A 23,849-nucleotide genomic window follows, 5' to 3' on the forward strand; every position below is an offset into this window, starting at 1 on the left:
GAATTACTGCCCTGCCGCCGACTAAGTTGCATTCCTTGAACCTTCGCAGAAAAGACAATTCTTTAATCAGAGTTAGTAATGTGGACAGTACAAAATCGAGAGAGTTTGGGGCTTCTCTCTTTCCCTGTGATGATTGCCATGGTCTGTTGTGCACACAGGTGAGCTGCTGTTGTTGAATGTCTCTATTTTCTCGGTGTTTTTCTTTTTACATGCTTGCTGGATCATGTAGCTCGTTATTTGGGGGGTAGGTGTGCCTGTCTATTTTTATGTATGCTCACAGTTTGTGTTCATTCTGAATACGGTCCCTACTTCTTCCCTTCAGCGCCAATGAGCCCAGCAACATGTCATACGTGAAAGAGACAGTGGACAGATTGCTCAAAGGATATGACATTCGCTTGCGGCCGGACTTTGGAGGTAATTCTTCATCTTTTTTTCAACCTGTAACCCACATCTAGTTCTCCTTTCTTGTCAAAGATAAATGTCAAAAAAAAAAAAAAAAAGAAGAAGAAGAAGCATGTCATTTTCGTAAGCGTGCACTACGCCCTAAGCGCTGGCCACACACGCACACACATGCACACGCTGGACCTTCAGTCGCAGGTGGATGAAACCCCAGGCAAAGCCGACCTTCCCCTGGCTCGACACACCCTCTGCATAGTCACTGCATCACGCGTGTGCCCACACCTGTTTTCCCAGGCTGTCCCCTGCAAGGGGGTGGAGAGGTGGGGGTGGCAGGAGCCCATTCCGAATGTAGTAAGCGCAGGGAAGCCCTCTGCCCCTCCCCAGCCTGTCGCCACTCTGAGATTAGGTCCAAAATGTGTTCCACCTCCCCGGCAGGGCCCCCCGTGGACGTCGGGATGAGGATCGATGTCGCCAGCATAGACATGGTCTCCGAGGTGAACATGGTAAGTGGCCTTCCGACTGGCCGGGCGGCCAGGCTTACGCAGATGCGAAATGGGCCGGTCTCCGTGCCCTCTGTGTTTCGTTGGCGGTCACCTCGCCCCGGCCCCTGGAGTCCCACTCCGCGCGCGCTCCCTACTCTGTCGCACACACCCTGCTGTCCCTGGTTTGTATTTTCCACACACACGCGCGCTCACACACACACGCACACACGGGCTACTGCGGTGTTCTGGAGGAAACGTGCTCCGCACTATTTGGGGAAGGACGAGTGACTGTGGCGACAGCGGAGCGGGTGGGGCGGAGTCAGCGGTACTTTCGCAGGGTTTCCTTTGCTGTTGCGATGCGCAGGGCACCATCTGCCGGCGGCCGGGCGGGCTGCACAAGAGTATCCCCGGACCGTGGTCCGCAGCCGCCTCCTCTCCAGGAGCGGTCCCAGCCGCCCGCGAGCCGGACCTACCCAGGCCCGCCACCAAGGACCCAGAGCGTCCCCTCCCTCTTTCCAGGCTCTGGCACACCGAGTGGCAGGAGCAACAGGCTGAGGCAACAGTCCAGCCTGCTAGCTAATATGAAAGTGTTCTAGCCAGCTTCGGGGGAGAGGCTGGTATTGTTCCCACGTGGGGGTTGGTGAATTTGTCTTGCTGCACCTTGCGAATTTAAGTTGAGACGGAATGGGTCGAGTTATTGCTTTACTTTGCCTTAGAAACCTAAGCATGCTGAAAAAGCCTGATCAAAGAGATGGTGGAAGGGGGATGCGGGTGTGTGTGCGGGTGGGGGGCGACAGTAACAGTGCAATGCTTTCATTGAGATGAGTTAAGGTTTATTTTTTTTTCCTCCTCACATTCTGAAGCTGTTGCAAAATGGATTGAAATCATAGCTGTCTGTCACTTTCTCTATTGGCTGTTTCCAACCACTGTGGGGTAGCAGTTTTCTAGAGTTTCTAACTGTTGCTTCTTATAAGGCAGGGGGGAAAGATCGTTGCTTTTCTAGAACCAGCCACCCAGGGAACAACTAGACCTACCTGAGCAAAATGCCATTTTATTGCACTTGCAAAAAAAAAAAAAAAAAAAAAAAAAGAAAGAAAGAAAGAAAAATATATGTATATGGTGGCAGCAGAAATTTAGACAGCCTGAATAATTTAGACACTAAAGCCAACTGGGATTTTGTCACTTTATAGCTGTAAAGGCTATTGAATTGTCATTTCATTTCAATATTCGTGTGTCGTTTTATTTTAACACGCTAAGACTTAATTTTTTTTTTTCTTTTCTTAGGGTATTTAGGGGAAGAAATACATATATTGAAAATCTCTTGAGTGGGGATTAGAATAAAAAGTGTGGTTATTAAATTTCTGTGTTTTAATGTTGTAACTTCCTCTGCTATAAATAGCTTATTTTAAATACCATTTTAAATTAATATCTCTGAGGGATGTATTAGAAAAGCAATCTTGAAATATTAATGTACAATGAACATTTTCTGAGTTGGAAAATATTTTTAAAAGACTCTTTTTTTAATATTCTGTTCACATACATGTCACTATCACAAAGCACCCAAGACTCACTATTCACTTATGCTTGGAAATGTAATAATATTTACAAACACTGGCGAGTGTAATAATGTGTGCATATATACAAACTGTACCCAATCTGTGCTATTGCGACTGGATAAATTAGACAATTAGTTTAACAACTTGTTTGTATCATGTAGATAAATGATGATAATACTTTTCTTTTCACTCATTTATTTTGGTGCCTTGTAAGTACTCACACAGATAATTTATAAACTAGGAGAATATTCAGAAAGCTCAAAAGGCAAACTGCATTTTCCAGTGGTCTGCTTTTCAGAGTACTATGCTTTTCAGAATTTTTTAAATGTGTAATTCTGTTCAGGATATTTATAAATGACTTTTCACTTAAAAAAAAAAAACTGAATCGAATAGGGAGATTGCTGTTAACTAAAATAACCACTACAATGAAAAGCCTCTGTATAACCAGTTGTTCAAGTGAATTCATATAAAAACTCAGAAAAAAATACTGAATTTAATTTTAGTACTGCCGGAATTAGCTCTTAATGATGGAATAATATAATCTATTTACTCACTGTACCATATATATGTACTTGATTTTTAAAAATATTCACCCAACAGATAAACCTTTAAAAATATAATCTGCTAAATTACCCATTACCTTTTCACAAAAATGTTAGGGACACGATGGGAAAATAGAAGCTACTGAACATTGAAAAATAATAAGCCTTGACTTACTTATTCTTACTAGTTTCTCTTTTTAATGAGCCCTACCAAGACCGAAGTTTTATTTTTTCTTCTGTCATCTATGACAAGCATTGAAATATGTGGGTTGGAAATAATGCCCCAAAAATGGAAACAAAGAGGAATTTTAGAATTGAGGGATCTATATAAATACAATCTGGATAGTTAGCCTTGGTTAAGAGCACTGTTTATGATGCACTTTGATTTTTAGATAATATAAGCAGGATTGAAATGTCAATAGGAAATAAGACATTTATATTAAGCATGTTTCAGAAGCTTGATAAGCAGTAACTTCTGCTGAAAAGGAGTAAGAGGCAGTTGGAGCAAAAGGATACAGTAGCCTCCAGAAATTGCCTCAAAGTAACCACTAACATGGAGGGGAGATCCGATTTGATCTTCTGATTGGTCTTGGGCAGGATACCTTATTTGAATGGGGAACAGGTTATATAGCAGTGGGGTGAGACCTGGGTGACATTCCTTCTCTAGTAGGAAGTAAGCAGCCCAGGCTGATCAAAGTGGGGGAAGGGGCATTACAATGAGACATGGCCAGAGGCTTTTGGGTTTAAACTTCTTGAAGGAGACTTGAAGCCTATAACATTAGCACAATAAAACAGGTAGTAATAGGTTATTTAATAGGAATTTTTCAACAAAATTAACAATAAATAAGAATGGACATTGAAAAAATAAAACTAGTTTTAAAGAAAACTCAAATTAAAATACATTGCTGAAACATTGGTCATTTTAATATTTTTATTCATTGCTGTTATTGGCCACACATTTCCAAAGCTGGGAAAATGACGTAATTGTATATTAATGGGTTTGAAAGCTAGATTCTGTTAATTCGTGTTCTCTTCCTATGCTACCCTCAGTGAAATATCATTCCAGATTGGTTTCTAACATTGCCTGTTTTAAACACTAACATCACATCAAGAGTATTTTCTGATTCACGTCCTTCCAGATTTCAAATGTTTTTTCCCAAATTTAAGACTGAGTGAGACAGAGAGAGAGATTTTTTAGTCAAGAATTTCTATAGTCAAGAATTGTTGGTTCTGACCAGCGAATGCAAAACCCCTGAATGCAGGAAAACCTCTGAATGCAAAACCTCTGATGCAGGAAAAAAATATACTTGGGAACGAGAGTTTTCTCTTCAGACAATAATGCTAAATCAGGAAGAATGAAGAATTTTTCTTTGGGCATCATGGGATATATTGTGCATTTGATAGGGACTACATACTGTCATTATTTTCTGAACAGTGATCTTAAAAGAAACTACTGTAATTACCATATATTTTAAAGTAAATCTCTCAATCCTTCTCTTTTAACAATTTCTGCCAACACATATACTGATAGACAAACACACACAAAAGATTGATGCAAGAGGAATAAGAGGCAATTGGAGCAAAAGGACAAGCCCCCAGAAATTCCCTTAAAGTAACCACTAACGTTGCCTGATGTAAACCCAATAAAATACAAATAATAACAAGCCAGTCTTCTCCTAGAGTAGTAGGTTGGGGGCACAAGATATTAACCGCCTGCAAACAAAAGGTTGAACTCTTGCATTTCAGATGCCAATGACTAACTGTTCCTTCTCATTAAAGAGGCAGCTCCTGATCATCAAGGAGGAGTTCCAAGCACAGAGCTCTCTGTCCCTGATCTAAAGACTTGATGGTTTGAATGGCCACCCCCAGACAACTTAACATCTATTGAGTCCTAGCTTAAAGCTGTTCCCAGTAATGAATAGCTGTCATGTATTCCTTGTTTCCTTCCTTCAGGCATGCATCATCAATGGCCAGCTGATTTTACATTCCTTTCTGTTTGTGCCTGATTGCTCCATCCCTTTAATAGAAAGATTTATTAACTAAGTTGGGTGTCACTCTGTTTCTGGTGGAGCAAGGGACCCATCCTCATCACCAAATGGTTCTAACAGAAAACAAGAGAGGAACCGATTGAATCTGAAGCTGAGGTAGAAGCCTTAGTGCACCCTGGAGAGTGGAATATGGAGGTTCCAGGCTTGGCCAAAGATATCCAGTTGAGACCTAGGCAGGAATATCCCTGCAAAAAAGCAGTACCCCTGAAAATCAGAGGCAGAGGAGGATACTGTTAAGAACCTAACTCATTTATGGAGAGAGGGTTTCCCAAAGGCAAGGTGCCACCCATGGACCAGGACATCAATGGGAATCGAGGGACCCAAAGGAGACAGTGGTGCACCTGATCCCCAAGGTTTCCAAGCCCCCCTGCCCCAACTGCCCTGTGAGCCTTGAGCCTCAGGTCCCATGGGTTCCCGTGGTTCCCCAACCCCCTTGGCAAGAATGGTAAAGTTAGAAAGCCTGGAGGCCCCAGTGAGATTTGAACTCATGACCCCTGGTTTACAATGCTCTTACAGCCATTACAGTGAACACTAAAAGCAACTCCTCTTCCTCCCCCCAAAAAACCTAAAATGAGTCAACTTTCTAAATAATGGCCAAAAGAAAAACAAATTTAACTTCTCAAATATCCACTATTGTTAAATTCCGCTGTTGTTATTTTAATATTTGATTCCAGAGGTTTCTGGGGCCCACTGCAGTTATGTCTAATTACCATCATCTTAGTGACACAAAACAGTAACCACTTGTCACAAATCTCCCTCCCGCATTTCTCTAAACCAGTGTTTCTCCTTCTTTAATGTGTATCTGAGTCACTCTGGGATCTCAAAGTGTTAAAAGGCAAATTCTGATTCAGAGGCTGGGATGGAGTCTGACATCCCACGTTTTTAACAACCCCCAGGTGTTGCCAATTGCTGGTACGCGGACAGCACTTTGAGAAGCAAGAGTTATTCTAAGTTCTAGCAGTATCACAAAATGATTTTTTTCCCCGCTTAAATTTCTCCAAGAGTGGTATTTTTCCAAGGTTTCAAATTAAGTTTCAAGTTAATTTCTAGGTGGTTAAACCGGTAGCTGTGCCCGAATGTGAAAATTAGTTTAGTAATTGATGGTAAGCAACAGGATGAAGATGAGAGCCTGGATGATTGGGTTTGACTTAAACTAATAAGCAGTCCTCCTAACTGTCAATACTTCTGAGTCAGCCAGCCTTAAATGATGGCTATGAAAATGTCACCAAGCACCTAACTCCAACAAGGCTATCCTGCTGCTTTACAGAACAATGACTTTTCTCCTTCAGAATAGAGAACATTGCAAGCCAGATTTCCCCCCACTAGGAGCTTGCAATAGCTTTATACAATCACCTCAACATACTCTTGCTACTGTCAGTAAATTCTCTGAGGTTATAACAGAATTCCTCTGCAAATAGAGCAAGTACAGCACTACCCTGTAAAGGCATCAACAGTTATCAGCAGTTAAAAATATAAATGCGTTTTTCTCTTATATGAGTAATCAACCAGGTCTCACTTTTAGGTGCTGGGTTACAATATTATACCATGTGGAGAAGCTAAGAGAGGAAAAATTTCCCTTTGTCTTTCTGTTTGGAGAGATCTTTTTATACTCTAAGACACATCAAAGCAAGCCTATCCAGAATTTGTAAAGTTTGAGATCACATTTGAAGCCTCTGTTCTTAGGATTACACAGCCAGACTAGGTATTAAAGAGTGTAATACAATGAAAATAGTGACATCTATTGAATGCATCCTATGCATAAGGTATGGCTATCAAATGCTTTATATTAGCAGCCCATTTAAAGCTCTTCAGTTATCATCTCCCATTACAGTTGGGGAAACAGGTTGAGAGATGGAGAAACATAGGTCAAAAGAGGTTAAAAAACTTGCTCAGAAGTTACAAATCTAGTAAAGAGAAGAGCCAGGATTTGAACCCAGGCAGCCTAACTCCAGCATCTGGCTCCTATTTTCGAGGCAAGTAAAAAAACATATTCTTGATATTTACCTTTGGGACCTTGAGAGAGTCACTTGACTTCTCCGGGCCTTAAGTTTCTCCTCTGCAAAATGCTAAACCTCTATCTAATTCAAATCTTCTACCATATAAACTTAGGCTATTGAATATTTTAGACTTTGTCAAAAATCAAGATTCTTCTCCATCTTATTTTCCTGCTACATTCCATGTAACTCCATTTTGTTCTCCTGTTAAGATGTGTCAGTCAACAAGCAATTATTTATTGATTTTTTCTTATACATACTTTCTAATTTTATTTTTCATTTTAAAAATTGTTTTTGAAGTGTAGTATTTACAGTACTGTGATAATTTCTGCTGTACAACAAAGTGATTCAATTATATAGGTACACACATCCATTCATTCTTTTTCATATTCAATAGGCATTTATTGAATTCCCACTGAATGTAAATGCTGATAGTCTCCTGGGAACAGTGTAATAATGACTGCGTGCCATCCAGGGCCTCTTGAATTACCATTTTAATTGGTCATGGCTTTATCATCCATTTTTTTCCCTAGTTAAACACATTCCCAAAGACAGCAACAAGAAATGTTGAATCAATGGTCTTCAGAATGAAACTTGACTGATGTCCACTTTATATTGTATTGATCATTGGAGTCAAGACCAAATTGGAAGTATTTCTATATGATGCTGTCCACTGTATTTATTGCTCAACTATTGCCAAACTAATAAATGTTTCAACACTTAATGTGAAACAGAAGGACTCCTTTATTTTCTACGATCTGGGTATCCCAAAGGATTTGCCCAATCCACCTAAAATCTTTCCATCAGGTGGTCTGGGAGCAAGAGGTAAAGCCGAGGTGTTCATCTCAGTTGAACATCACTCAGGATCGGTTCTGTAAATGTTTGGTGCATTTTTCTTGGCAGGGTCCTAGACTCTTGATAGCACCCTCAAAACACACTTGAGATGACATCTTTCATTATCAGGGAAGGTCAAATATTTCAAAAGAAAAACAAATGGTATTAAATATTTCCAGTTGATCTGAGTTTCAGTAACTCAACTTTTCATCATTGAGGACAGTAGGAAGATGAGTGGTATATGCTTGCAATTGATTACATGTTAATACAGGGTTTCCCCATGAACTTTTTCAGAGCACTGAATCCTGTTTTTCATAATCCCAGGATAGAGTTTCTGCATTTTAGAATATTTCTGTTTTCAGAAGACCATGAATTTCATAAAGTCTCTTGACTGCTGATCGTTGAAAGAAATTGTAGTCAGTAGCATATAACAATCTGTTGCTCAACACTTGGCAAAAATGCTGGAAACAAAGTTTAAAATGAATTCCTATCACTGGTGATAACTTAGAAATAAGGCTGGTCACATGAAGCATGAAAGATGAATGGGTTTTCTTTCTTTCCTTTTTTATTTTTATTTTTATTTTTATTTTTTGGTCTTTTTAGGGCCACACCCACAGCATATGGAGGTTCAAGGGCTAGGGGTCCAATCAGAGATGTAGCTGCCGGCCTGCGCCACAGCCACAGCAATGTGGGATCCGAGCTATATCTGCTATCTATACCACAGTTCAAGCCAATGCCTGATCCTTAACCCACTGAACCAGGCCAGTGTTATTGAAATGTTCTCAGTTGTATGAAGAGAAGCCTCTCTAGAAACATACATTTTTGTATATGCACTGACCAGTTCTGGAAGAATATACAAGACATGAGTAACAGTGGTTGTCTCTTGGTGGTGGAACCAGGACTGGCTGTGTGACTTGCAGGGATACTTTCTGTTCTTTCTTTTTTTTTTTTTTTTTGCTTTTTAGGGTCCCCAGGCTAGGGGTTGAATCAGAACTACAGCTCTACAGATGCCGGCCTATACCACAGCCACAGCAATGCCAGATCTGAGCCGCATCTGTGACCTAAACCACAGCTCATGGCATTGCCAATCCTTAACCCACTGAGTGGGGCCATGGATCAAACACACATCCTCATGGATGGTAGTTGGGTTCATTTCTGCTGAGCCACAGCAGAAAGTTCCTTTCTGTTCTTTATATTCCCTTTTGAATTGTTTGATTTTTTTTTAAAGAAATCTTACACATTTTACATTTTCACTTTAAAAAGACACATGTACATATGTAGAGAAGGAGACACAAACAGAGACAGAAAGAAATGATGCTGAAATGTGTATGCTAAGGAAATCAATCCTGATCCTGAAAGACAGAAAACCTGCTACAGGTTCTAACAGGTGCTACAATTTGCATTTCAGATAGATCATTCTGAGAGCTGCTTGGAAGAGGAAGTAGAGATGGCTAAAACCAGGGCCTGTGTTCCTAGTCAAAAAGCATCGAAAAGTGTTTCAAAGTCCAGATGAGAGATGATAAATGACTAAAGTAGAACAGCGACCCGAGGACTGGAAAGGAAGGAAAAAAAGATATTCAAATAGAGGCCAATCAGAGGGATGTCATGACCCGTTTGATGTTGGAAGTTAGAGATCAGGGAGCCTAGGCTGTCCCCTGGGGTTCCCTATAGAGTGATGGGTACTATGGCACCATCAGCCCAGAGAGGGAAACAGGAAAAGAAGCCCCAGCCACCTTGTTCACCACCAAAGTAGATATGTTTCCGGATTTAAATATATATATCAGAGCATATCGTTACCAGGTACTGGTGGGAACACTGAGGTAGAATATTGGAGGTTGAAACCATCTTGAAAAAAGCTAGCGACCCCTCTAGTTCTGTTCACAAATAAAGCGAGGTCTGCAGGGAGAAATCTTGGGCCCATAAATGCAGAGGCTGAAATGAGGTGGTTAGAGATCTGCAGAAAGGGTGCTGGCCAAGGATAGAGAATGCAGTGCAGTCAACTTTAATCTGCAGCGATATGGTTCTTTATCGAAGAGGACTCAGACCCTGATAGATTTAGAACTTACTTTTCAAATCCACCCCCACCCAGGGAAGTGACCTTTGTCCTCTGTTTCAGTTGCTTTTATAACACCCATATAGGGGTAGAACGTGATGGGAGATGATATAAGAAAGGGAATGTGTGTGTGTGTGTGTGTGTGTGTGTGTGCATGAGACTGGGTCACTTTGCTGTACAGCAGAAATTGACACCACATTGTAAATTAATGCTAATAAAAATTATATAATTTGTGCTATTAAAATACTCAGAGAAAAAAAATGTTACATCAACTCAGATCAAAAAACCATATAGGTGGGGAAAAAAGATGTGTGCGGAACCCATTTGCAAAGCATCTGCTCTCTTCTCCATTGCGTCCCTAAAATGATTCAGAGTCCTTCTGGAACACTGTGTTTCCATGGGAAATAGCACGGAAGCAGTGTGAGTTCTTGTAGAAAGTGTATTTGGCGATGAAATGAGACGAGGTATAATAGATAGCACAAGTGGGGCCAAGAGCTAGCCCAGAGAGATGAAGCTTTGCTGCCAGGAAATTCAAAAGTGACTCCCAGGAGCTTTGTAGAAGAGCAGAAACATTTGAATGGCTTGGTGGGGATGATCTTAAACACGAAATCAACAAAGCCCCATCCCTACAAATGGTCTCCTGGACAGAGGATACCTATTTAAGCAAAGGCATATTCAGAGATTGTGTCATTTAGTTTAGAGAAAGAAAGTAGAGAAGACGCTAGAGAAATACATTCAAACAGAAGAGGGTTCTTAGGTAGCTGTTAGCAATCAGCTATTCCACCCCTACCGAAAGTGAAAAAGTGTGGGTTAAGGTCCTTCAGATGCAACAGGAAAGTCAGAGGCCAGATGTCTTGTTCTTGTTGCTGAATGGATTAATCAGGGAAGTTGCTAGGAATGAATCTTGCTTGAATGAGAAGGTTTATTCGGGATCCTTCCTGAAGGCGGGGGAATAGATTTGTTGAAAGCTCAGGGTCCCTGCCTACTCAAACCTCCTGTGACTCATGGGGAGTTTTTTTTTTTTTTTTCTTCTGATCTATTATTTTCAAGAGAATGATATACAATTCTCTAGCTGAGAGAAACAGCTTTGTGGTTTCCATAGAGATAGTTCGACGACATTTATTTGAAATCCTACCTATGCCTAGAACATTTTCTTGTGTCAGAGGCCATCATTTCTCCCTCCTACCACTTGCAATCCCTCACCCACTCAAAGGCATCTAGATCTACTTTAAAACCCACAGGAAATCATCTTTCTTCTATAAAGCTTTCTCTGCAGCCACACGGGAGAGAAATCTACCAGAGGAAGAGTGCATATAAACAAATCAAGACTCTGAAAGACAAAAGACGCTATGTAACATAATTGTCATCTTCCATTTGTATAAGGTTTTTATTAACCTTGACTTCCATCCCCCACCCACAGCACTATCTAAGCCCCAGGAAGTTTAGGATTGTATTCTTTATGCTATGTAGCTCCTCGCATATTATAGGGGCTTAATAACATTTATTAGGATTATAAAAGAATTTTTCTAGCCGTAAAAAAGTGTTAGTAATAATGGCATTTAAAATTTCTAATTCAGAAATTAATAGTTTCTCTGTCAGGTCCACCTTATACCTTCACATGTAATTTTCTTTTATGTTGAGCATGAACCATGAGCCATTTCCATAGAAACAGCTTTATCACATGGCACAGCTAGTTTCACAGATACAAATCTCTTCATGACAAATATCAACGTCATGAAGATATATATGTATCATCATATACAGATATATATATGCATATGTGTGTATACACACGTAACTTTTTAAAAAATTAGTGAATTCTTTCCATTTTTCAAAATGTCATCTGTCTGCTGGTACCTGAACTATCAATATTTCTGGAAACATTTAAGAAATTACTAAAGAATAACTTGATTGGAGTTCCTGTTGTGGCGCAGTGGTTAACAAATCCGACTAGCATCCATGAGGTTGCGGGTTCGATCCCTGCCCTTGCTCAGTGGGTTAAGGATCCAGCATTGCCGTGAGCTGTGGTGTACGTCGCAGATGCGGCTTGGATCCCATGTTGCTGTGGCTCTGGTGTAGGCTGGCGGCTACAGCTCTGATTAGACCCCTAGCCTGGGAACCTCCATATGCTGCAGGAGTGGCCCAAGAAATGGCAAACAAATAATAATAATAATAACTTGATTGATGACTCCAAAGTGAATTTAGAAAGGAGAAAAATCAAACATAAAAGATAGCCTATGAAAAGGGGGTTCCTCAGCCATCTAGAGTGGTTTTGAATGAGGTAAGTTAGATTTTAAAAGGTAACCAAGGAACTATATCAAATTTGAAAATATAAAGTAAATGATATGTCTAATCCAGAAATAGACACATATATTCTATATGTTTAATATATATGTATTTAATAGCTATTTATATCAGTCTACATCTATCTAGTCATTTCTGCTATAACCGTGTCCTTATCACAAGATGATGTTTGCTTTCAAATGTCAGCTTTTGTGTGAAACTTCCACATCCACACAGTGATTTGTCATAACTAGTAAGTGTACTAAATCAACTACTGCATTAAATGGAGATAAGAGATTCTTTCCACAGACATCACACCTGTCTGCCTGCCCATACTCCAACACACACACACACACACACACACACACGTGCATGCACCCATGCACACATGCACACAATTCAGCACCTCCCAAAGAAACAACCAAGAGAACAAAAATCCCAGTTCAAACTGACTGCAGAGTTCAGATCAGAAAATTCACTATGAAGGGTAAGGTTGGTCCATTGAAAATGTTTGGCTAAATGCAGTGAGAACTGATTTTTTAGAAGTTTTGCATTTGGGAATGGGAGGAGGAGAACAGAATGAGATATTTGGAGAGTGGAAGGGACTCACAAAACTGGAAAGCAGTATTCACTTTTGGGTGGGTTATTGGTGCATCTTACATCTATGCCAACCCGACTTGGGGAGACACCCCTGTGAACTGTGGGGTCATGAAGCGGATTTCATAACCTGGTTGTCTGCAGTTAAGGAAGGGAATGACTTTCGGGATGTGACATGTGCCCTACAGTGTGCAAACATCCCTGTCACAGAACATAAGCAGGTCTGGATGAATTACGTTTTGGCCTAGTTATCAAGCAGCTTGTCCGCCTTTTAAAGGGATCTGTACTTTCGGCTCTGCAAAAGATATGTAAGCCCAAACTCAAAGCAAATGCCATTTTTTTCAATACTAACAAACCTCACTGAGTGGAGGTTTGCTTTTGCGTGGAAACATGGGACGCTTTTAGTAGTGTAGGTAGGTAGCACCGACAGAAGTTGACTTCAGAAGCTACCTGCTTGAAATATCAGATCTTGCTGTCTTCTGCTTTGATGCCTGCTGAAACGTGAATAACCCTGAGAGAGGTGGTACCATGATGCTCATCTTTATGTCTTGTATTTAGACCAGCCTGTGAATGAATGGTTGGATGACAAAACAGGTTTGCATAAGAGACAGAGACTAGAAAAAAATGTGAGGAAAGCAAGCCATCAGGAGTTATTTCATACTTTCCCCCCAAATCAGCCCTGTCTTGATTTCAGGAGCCCAGGTGAAAGGGCTCAAAACAATGGCTAAGGTGTGCTGAGACAGGATTTGTGTTGTCCACACTCATCCTCTGCACTTGAAAAGCATTTTGCTTGATCTGACAGTGATGCCCAGTACTTTGTAGCCCAAGATGTGAAATCATCAAATTCACCTCCATTCCCTGGGACCATAGCATCTATGCTGACTGGGCCATGTGACCATAATACCTTATAGCTTTAATAACATGATAAATCTCATAGTTAAAAATCAGTGTCTAGTGGGCAGCACACTGGCAATTTTTTAAGTTCAGACATTCCTCGTCTGGTGTATAAATGTTGGACTTTCTCCTTAAGCACATTCCCCTTGAATGTGCTCCAGTCAGGTTATATTTGAACACTTTTAAATTGCTTTAAAATGTCAGGATGATGAGGTATCCTAATTTACAGTCTCAGGTATAAATCTTGTGACTTACTTAAACCCTTTGATTCTCAGTTTTGTGTAAAATGGAAATAAACATTTCTGCTCTACTTATTTCAGGGAGCAGTGAGAATCAAAAGAGATAAATCAGATACAAATATATGCTCTTTATATGTGATGTATAGTATAAATTACCATATGAATGTTAAAGGCTGGTATTTTTATTATTTTACTATTATCTCCCAGGCTTGTAATGGATTTCTTCCTCCTTAATGTCCAGGCATCAGGAATAACATTCATTCGCATCTTTCATAATCAAAAATAATACGGTTTTTGTTGGCTACTGGGATTTTCATCATGCAGTTGGAATTCATAGCCCTATTTCTAATTGTGAAACTATCCTGTGACGTCTGACAGAAAAAAAAAGGAGTTTCCCTCACCTTTCCTTCTCACCATTTTCTCTTGGTTCTCACACTGAGACTTCTCAAATTTACAAGTTTCAGTCTGTATACGGTTCCCCATCCCTCTCTAAATTTCATATTTTGTGTTACTCCCTGGTATTTGAAAGAAATGGGGCATGTGGTTTTCTGAGGGTTTAGCCAAGGAATTAGGGCTCTGGAATTGACTTCTAATTTTACTTACAGTTCCTCCAATTACAGACCCTGTTACCTTGGCGCTAATTAACCCTAGAGTAATCATATAATTTATTGTTCAAATGTGAACTTTTGAGAATGACAGGGAATGCTATTACTACTACCTGGGTCAAGAAGTGTGAACCAATACTGTCCTGGGAAAGCCAAGCTTTATGACCATCCTATGTCATTCAAAGCCTGAATTTCTTTATCTTTAAAATGGGAATAAATTATAATTTCTTCTTAGATCATTGAAGGCTTAATGAGACAGTATGTTCCCAGACTTGGAGAAAGTATCAGTTATTGATAATGTACTTCTTCTTTTTCGTTTTCTCCTCCTCTTTCTTCTCCTCCTTTTTCTCCTTCTCTTTCTACTTTTCTTCCTCTCCCTCCCTTTCCCCTCCCTCCTCATCCCCTCTCCTGCCCCTCTTCCTACCCCCTCCCCTTCTTCCTCCTTCTCCTCCTCCTCCTTCTTCTTCTTCTTCTCCTCCTTCTTTATTGAGCACACACGGTGTACCAGGTACTGTTCTGAACACTATGAGTATCAACGACAGAATCAGGTAGAGTGGATGAGATAACCTGATAAAAACTGTATACTAAAGTTTGAGATAAGCAAACATAAACATTATCTATCAGCTCACCACCCTTGCTTACCGGAGAACATTATAAGGGTAAAGAGACTTGCTAGGAATTAGGATACATTAGTAAAAATTGTAGGATTTACTTTGTTTCTTCGAGGAACAGCCAAGAATCTCATTGAAAAGTTGAGGTATTAAAAGATAACTATCTTTGGGAGTTCTTGTTGTGGCACAGCAGAAACGAATCCAACTAGGAACCATGAGGTTGTGGGTTCGATCCTTGGCCTCGCTCAATGGGTTAAGGATCTGGTGTTGCCGTGAGCTGTGGTGTAAGTCATAGACTCGGCTCAGATCTGGCATTGCTGTGACTGTGGCATAGGCCACAGCTGTACCTCCAATTAGACCCCTAGCCTGGGAACCTCCATAGGCTGCAGGTGCGGCCCTAAAAAGCAAAAAAATAAAAATAAATCATCTTCATGGGGTCATAATTGTCCCTAACACTAAAAAAGGGCCCTGAAAATGAGATCTCAACTTAAGACATGACAGAGAAAGTTCAACCAAATTGAGCTGTTCTAAGGGAGGATAACCTAGAGGATAACCTAGGTAAGAAGGTGATGGATATTCCAGGCAAGGCAAAATAGTACAAAGACGTTTACAGATATAAGATTACCAAGAACAATCAGATATGAATCTTAAGGCCTGGAAAACCTTCTTGGAGTCTTAATAATAATAATACTTACCAAGTACTTCTACAAAGCAGGTGCCATTCTAAGTACTTTACAAATATTAACCCACTTAATACATAATGCAGCCATATGAAGTATCTATGTTTATTATCTCTACTGTACAAATAAGGAAACTGAGACACAGAAAAGTTAAGAAACTTGCCCAAAGTTACACAACTAGCACCTGATAGAGTTGTGATTTGTACCCAAGTAGACTGGCTTCAGAATCTTATGTGTGGTGGTTAGGTCATTAAATCAATTAGATCATAAAACATCATTATTTCTGATAACATTTAAACCTAGAGAGGTTTCAAAGATTAGGAAACATTATTAATACTCAGCAAACTGGGTCCTAGGATGAACTGCATTCGCAGTCAATATAATTTAGCCCTGGGTTAAAGTTGGTAAAATTAAGGGGTGGCTTGATTAATGTCTTCAAGTTTATAAAAAAAAGTTTGATCTCTTCACTGATTTAAATCACAGTGGACCAGAGTTCCCATCGTGGCTCAGTGGTTAATGAATCCGACTAGGAACCTTGAGGTCGCGTGTTCGTGTTCGATCCCTGGCCTTGCTCAGTGGGTTAAGGATCCGGCATTGCCGTGAGCTGTAGTGTAGGTTGCAGATGCGACTCAGATCCCGAGTTGCTGTGGCTCTGGCGTAGGCCGTCAGCTACAGCTCCGATTCGACCCCTAGCCTGGGAACCTCCATATGCCGAAGGAGTGGCCCAAGAAATGGCAAAAACAAAAACAAAAACAAAAAAACAAAGACAAAATAAACAAAAAGTAAAAAATAAATAAATCACAGTGGACCTATTTTGGTGCAAGGTGTGAAAGTGCTCTGTCAGGTCCTTACAGATTACATCCCCCTTCTGAGAGAACTCCTTAACCTGCAGGAAGAAGCGAAGTTTAGATTGGACATAAGGAAGAACATCTTGACTGTAATGAGTGAGAAGATGCTGGAAGCAGCTATGAAGAGTATCTGGGAAGTGTCCATCCTTAGAGAGCTTCAGAACAAGAAAAGCTAATTATATCTGTCCTAGTTGGCTTACATGGCTCTTCTACCCAAAAGCAAGAGGGTGACAAGAGAAAGGAAATTTCTCTAAGACCCATCCCAACTAAGGAATCTGAACTTCTAAAATTTTTAATTAATATTTACAAACCATCTGTTTTTAGACCTTCAAAAATCACCACATTTTGATCACTTCTAGAGTGTGTGTAATTCAAGAAGTTTACAGCATCACAACCATGCACTTAGAGACCGTGGGAGGGCACTTGGCTGGGCTGTCATTAATTCAGTGGCTCTTTCTGGAGCAACTAACTTATTGACCTCACAATGCACAGTGCTCAAACTTATATCTAAGAAAAAGTTGCCATGTCACTAACCTTCATGGTGGTTAATGAAGAAGAGATTCAAGAGACATTAAATCCTCAAATGCCATGGGTGTTCTGTAACAAGAGCTTCTTGAAGACTGTGCCTGATGAATGCATTTTGCACAGGGCACATTGGATAAAATCATGAGGACTTGAAATGAAATATCATGCATTCAGGTCTGTGTATACTTCTGTATTTTTGTGCAGGAAAAAAGACAACCCTTAATGTTAAGAATAGAAACAGTTACTAAATTATAATGAATATGCACCATGTATCAGGTACTAACATAAACGCTGGACATCAGTTTTTACAAGAGCCACCTGAGATAGGAACACTTAATATCCTTATTTCACAGATAAAGAACTGAGTCCAGGAAAGCTGCTGTGTGATGGGGTTGTGTTTATAGCTCAGGCCTGTTGGACTCAAGAGCCAGATGTTTAACTCCCTCTTTTGGGTCCTGGAACCCGATTCCAATGTGTGTGTGAATGTGTGTGTGTGTGTGTATGGAGGGGGGCAGGTTGGGAGGTTCCCCACACATATGACCAGTCATTCTCTGGACACCAGTTTGGTGTCCTACACTACAACTCAATTCTGACACTATCCAGAGATGGCCTCAGTTCCACAGGTTAAGAGTTCTGTCCTGCAAGGCTCTTCCCTCTCCCTCCTCAGATGCAAGACCACGTTGTTACCTGTACTTTGACTAACTGGCTCTATCTAAAGCAGAGTTTCCCGCAACCTCCTCCTTGGGCTTGTTTATTTTTTGCTAGAGCAGCTCACAGAACTCAGAGAAAGATTTTACTTCCTAGAACGTCGTTGATGTTGCTAGAGCAGCAGTGGGATGGGAGAGACACATAGGGCAAGGTGCAGGCAAAGGGGGCGGAGCTTCCATCCCCGCTCCAGGTGTACCCCTCTCCCCTGTTTCCAAGTATTCACCCACTGTGAAGCTTTGAGCCCCTGTCCTTTCAAGCCTTTCTAGAAGCTTCATTGCATATATATAATTAAATCATTGGCCCTTATAGATTGATTCATCTCCAGCCCCTTTCCCCTCCCTGGGGGACAGGGGGTGGGAAAGGAAATTCCAATCCTCTAAATGCTCAGTAGGCCCTGCAGGCAATTAGCTCCCATCTTTTGGCACTTTCCCTAAATCACCTCATTAACATAACAAAAGACACCTTTCTTGCTCTTAGCACTTGGGAAATTCTAAGGAGTATTAAGAGTTGTTTGCCAAAAGCTGACAGGGGTGGGGAGCAGGAAGACCAAATATATATTTCTTATTATAAATCACCGTACATACACCCCCCCCCTCTCATTTTCTCCGACAATCACTACTTTCCATTTCAGAGTTCACTCTGGTCTGACTTGTGCTGTTAAAGAAACAGATCTTTTCCTTCTGCAGGACCGGGCAGCATCCCTCCCAAAAGAAACAAGTTGTGGATTTCAGGCCTCAAAATGAGCATAAGCACGAGGGCTAGCTGGTGTTCTTTTTCGAGTTCAGAGGCATGACTTCCCTGGACAGAACCTTACTTCTTAATCATAACCACCTCAGGATGAAAGACTTAAAAAAAAAAATGACACCCACCCGAGGAGAGCGTTGTTTGGTGGGAGCCCAGGTTCTTGTTTCTCCCTCCAGTGTCATCCCAGTCATGGTCCATAAAACAGGAAACACAGCATTTTTCCAGTCAGGTCAGCTTGCAGGGCTGATTTGTTTGTTTGAGTCCAAGATGAAGAGTCAGAAGATCTAAAATCTGTTATTTTTCAGTTCACAAGATTTCCTGCCAGTGGAAAGGAAGAAGTGCCCTCCATTCCAGGATTCTCTAATGGGGCCTGGGTGGGGGGGCATCAAGCACAGGAAGGGGCGGGGGTCGGGGGGGGGCAGTTGTTTCTTGGTGGGGAGAGTAAGGACACTTATTCGAGGACCCATTTCTGGGTAGAGAAGACAGAAAAGATTCAGGTATATTTAGCTCTTATTTTTCCGACTGAACACTGAGAGAGAACTCAAACAGCAATATGTAAAGGTCAGATCATTTCATCACTGTCCTTTCAGAAGTAGGAAATTACATTATGAAATGCAGATGGCATCTTGAGGTTAAAATAGCAAGTTATTATTACCACATAGCTTACAGGAGAGATTTTTCATTTTCCTGTCTCCTGGAGGACTATACATTTAAAACACATTTATTAAAAAAATTAAATAAGTATATTTAAAAATGTGTAAACTTGTTTCTTCTGGCTTGGTTGAAATGATGGCAGTGAAAATAAAACAATCACTTAGCTTGCTTCTACGAAAATAAAAACCAATGAATTTACTGGCAAAGAACAGTATATTTATAAGTAGAAAACATTCATGAAACATGGTTTAGAGAGAAACGACTTGCTTGAAATAAACTATCTTTCTGTATTTCAAAAATGCAAAGTTGGGCTGTTTGAGAGACCACTCAAATGCTGCTCAATTCTGCTAAAGCCATTACAGGCTTTCACATTTACTTTTTTTTTTTTGGACTATATAAAGCGTAGTACCGCTACTCACCAATATAGATCTTGCTGTATTTGTTCATCCCTCATAGCTAAAGAATAATCTATGCTCTTACAAAGAGTTTAACAAGGACAGGGTTAACTGCACCTGTGCTGTCCCTGAAGATTGTGGCTCCAGGCAGTTTCAGGCACACATGGATCAGGTCAGGTCAGAACTTCATCACCTTTTTTTTTTTTTTAAAGCGATTCAGATGGTAAATATTCCTTTTTTATTTTTTTTCTTTTAATTGAAGTATAGTTGATTTACAGTGTTGTGTTAATATTATGTATCAGTTAAGTAATTCAGTTATACAGACATAATATCTTTTTTTCAGATTCTTTTCCCTTAATATTATAAAATATTGAGCAGAGTTTCCTGTGCTATGCAGTAGGTCCTTGTTAGTTACCTATTTTATATATAGTAGTGTGTATATGTTAATTCCAAATTCCTAGTTTATCCCCTCAGCCCCCTCCCCATTTTCTCCTTTTGGGTTCAAGGACAATACCAAATTCTCCGTGCTGGAGGGGGTGTCGCATAAGGTGGGCTTCAGAAAAAGTTAGTCTTAGGCATCCTGTATTGTGTGTTTTAGGGAAGTCTGAAAATATGTAATTTCAGAATGACTTTCATAATTGAAATCACCAGATCAGTATATTATTTTGAACTTCTCAACCCCTTTAACTCCTGATTTTATTGGAGAGTTAGTAGAAAAGAAAGATTTATGTCAGCTAGTAAATATATAGTATTTTTAAAGAGATGCTAATTAGAAATCCCCAAGAAGTTGTTTGTTTGTTTCTTTGTCTGTTTTGGAAATTCCAGATACAAAGGGGAAAATGAAGGCCCATGCACACAGTTCAGGGAAGCAAAGACTAGTTTTGATGAAATTTAATTTCAAGAAGAGTCTAGAGACACCTTCCTATCATCATTGTTGGACAGCTGCTCTGGAAACGCCTTGCTATTGGCGGACATCCAACACTGAGAAAAAAACTATGTTCCCCCAAATTATCTTCTTTACATTCAGAAGTAAATTAACAACAAACGTGCCCTTCTATCTCCTGACTCCTCCCATTTTTGCTCCTTATTATACATGAAAGAAATAAACACTCCCATCACAAACTCAGTTTCACTATCACTGATAATTCCTCCTTCTTCCATCTCTTCTTCCTTTCTACCCTCGTTGCCCCTATGTTTCCTGAATTTAGTAGTTAATGGAGACTCCTCTGGCCACCATCTCTTCTGGAAAAGCCACGTGGTGGAAAGTAGCTGGGTTATGACTTGGCCCACCCTGGCTTTTGCCTCTGTCTTTGTAAACGTTCTCTCTGCTAATATCCTTGTCTCTGCTGTTGGAGCAAGAAAAAAAGCCATTCCCACTCATCAAGCCGCCTTCTTCTTTCTCAGGCAAGGAGGCATAGTTTCTGTCAGTGTGAAAATAAATCTTTGGGCTCCCCTTTCCATTGTTGAGAATGGTGACGAGGGAGGAAGAAAGAGAAGATTAGGATTTCAAAGGCCCAACCAATTAGTCTGTGATGCCAAGGGGTAAGACCCAGAATACTGGCTCTTTGTTTAGGGGAAATGTTAATAAATTGTTGGGAATATAACATACATCTAGATTTAAGAAGGGTAGGAGAAATAAAATTCTGAACATGCACAAAAACCCAGAGACAACATTGGACTTTTAACAGTACAATGATAGAGAGCTTGGGTTAATTGATTTCAGTCTCAAAGGATGCCAGCTGACATATAGCTATATGCAAAATGTCATTAAAACCACCGTAGAGGAAAGAGAAAACCTATTGTTTAGTGGATACTGAGTAAGCCCTCGTCCCCTTGTCATGGAAACAATATGGAGACCATGTCACAGGAGGAAAGGAATATAGTGTGAACTGAAGTTTGGCACTTACCGTGCCTCTACATGGAGTAGAACATGAGCCATTGCAGCTACCAACCTGCAGCACCCCCTGAATGGAGCTCAGGCTGGAGACCCGGAGTGAGGCACTCTGTGCCCTGGGAAAACTGAAAGAACAGGCCTTCAGATAGTCTGATATTTTTAGAAGATTTTATGAGCCCAATTCTTGCATCTCCTCATATCTGGAAAAATACTAAAATCCTTCCTGGCCATGTCTGCTCCTTGTGACGGGTAGTAACCTTCAGGAGACCAGCATCAAACTTTTATAATATGTATGTATGGCTGCATGCACCTCGCCCTCACCTTTATCATATCCTGATATTTCCTCTTTTCCTCTTTGGGCGGTATTTCAGAGCTGTCTGAAATACCATGCCCGGTCTGTAGTTAAGAATAAAAGAATGCCACAATCGTCTCCTCCAAGGGTGAGAGCCTGTGAGTCCTGAAAGCAGTGAAAACTCAGGATACAGGCTCTGATAGTTGAGATGCATATCAAAGCCCAGCCCTCTTTTGTTCCTGTTCCTTGCCCTTTGCTGCAAAAACTCACACATATCCTAGCTCCTCCCTCACCACCTAGGAGCAGTTTCCCAGGGCTACCTGAGATGCTGTCTCCTGGGGGATTGCGTCCTAATTTTGCCCGAGATAAAACTTTACTCTCAACATTCAGGTTGTATATTTTTATGTCGACAATAGGAAGACTTGAACTGAGGACACAGAAAGACAAGAGCATGGCAATAAGGCATATGATCATTGATTCCTCCCCCAGTTTCCTACTTGTACTCCCATGGAGACAGCAAACTCAGGGGTGAATAGTGATGCACCTCTTCAGATATGGGGCTGAAGGGGTCGGGAGAGGGGCTATCTTGCAATTCAGACCCTGTAGCATACGCAATTAATGAAAAGCCTGTGGACCACCAATTTAAAATTGTTTTGCATGCAGACTCAGAAGCCCCGAGCTTCAGTTGCCACAGTGTGAACTCCTTAGACCCAGTTCATGCTGTGACCTTTTAAGTACCAGAGGTGGTGAAACCCAAGAATTGGGAACCAATGTTTTGAACTCATCAGAGGTATGAACCCCATGTTCCTGGCCTCTTGCTGGCCCTCCTGATCCTTCTGTTTGTGTTCCAGGCTTTCTAACTTTTTGTTCCATTCTCTCACTTTCCTCTCTGACTTGATCATAGCAGTATGAATCTTCCTGTCAGTATATCTATCCCTTTGTGGCTTAGCTTGCAAAGCATTCGGTGGACTTAAATACCATGTGATTCAAACCAGCTATTCTGGTGGAAACAAATAGTGGCTTCACTGTGCCACCTTTGTTCCTGAGCACTGAGCCCCTAGCCAGGCACACCCTATTTGGCTAGCTGTATAGGATAAGACAGCTAGGTCATCCATAAGGGGATAGGCATGTTGACAGGAAGGTTCGTAATGTTAAGATAAATCCAGGGAGGTAAATGAGAGATCTAGACAGAATGCTTCCCTCTGTGAACCCAGTTGAGATGCCCAGAGAAGGTAAAAGAAGAGGAAAGCAGGGGGAAAAGAGAGGGATAGAAATAGAGAGGGAGAAATATGGGACTAGGGTGAGTTTAGTGGGTGCAGTTAACTCCAGTGAAAATCAGAGAAGAAATTTGAATATAAGAATGAGAAAATAGCAATACCTTCATTGTTATCTTCACCATACAAATGAAGAAACTGAGGAATTAGGCACCTCTTCCAAAGTCACTAGTCAAGGCTGAACTGATTTTCAAACCCAGCCCTATCTTACTCCAGGACACTTATCAGTATTCAGCTGCTTCTGGAAATACAATATTATTGAAATATTCCAGTATTTTTTTTTTAGGATTTAGATTGCTTTCAATTTTTCACTTTTATAAATGATGATGTAATAAACATCTTTATACATTCAAACAAAGAATGAGAAAAAAAGCGAGGAGTAGTATATGACCCTATTGCAGGTTGGGTTCTCCTTAAACAATGAGGTCAGAATTTCTGTTCATCAGGACGTATTAAATAATGCTCTTAGGAACAGCTCCCGTTGGAGCGTAAGTGCAGCAGCATTCATTGATGAAAGGGAGAGGTGAAATCATGGTGAAGTTGAATTCAGATGTAGTTGTTGGGAGTTCCTGTCTTGGCTCAGGGGAAATGAGCCTGGCTAGTATCCATGAGGAGCGAGTTCTATTCCTGGGCTCACTCAGAGGGTTAAGGATCCGGCATTACCAAGAGGCTGTGGTGTAGGTCACAGATGCAGCTTG

At 40.7% G+C, this 23,849-nt stretch overlaps 1 protein-coding gene across 1 annotated transcript in view; it reads left to right on the plus strand.

The window, feature by feature from the left end:
- The window catches only part of GABRB1 (gamma-aminobutyric acid type A receptor subunit beta1), a 372,879-nt gene continuing 349,030 nt past the window's right edge, over positions 1–23,849 (plus strand). The window contains exons 1-3 of the mRNA XM_003356910.6: positions 1–158; positions 323–414; positions 835–902. Of these exons, the coding sequence (XP_003356958.4) occupies positions 79–158; positions 323–414; positions 835–902 (240 nt within the window). The 5' untranslated portion in view covers positions 1–78. The remainder of the gene's footprint in view (positions 159–322; positions 415–834; positions 903–23,849) is intronic.

The sequence above is a fragment of the Sus scrofa genome, chromosome 8 (assembly GCF_054392235.1).
Source record: "Sus scrofa isolate SSC_HxYL_T2T_F1_AM1 chromosome 8, Sscrofa_HxYL_maternal_Yorkshire_Landrace_v2.0, whole genome shotgun sequence".
In the NCBI taxonomy this organism is placed as follows: Eukaryota; Metazoa; Chordata; class Mammalia; order Artiodactyla; family Suidae; genus Sus; species Sus scrofa.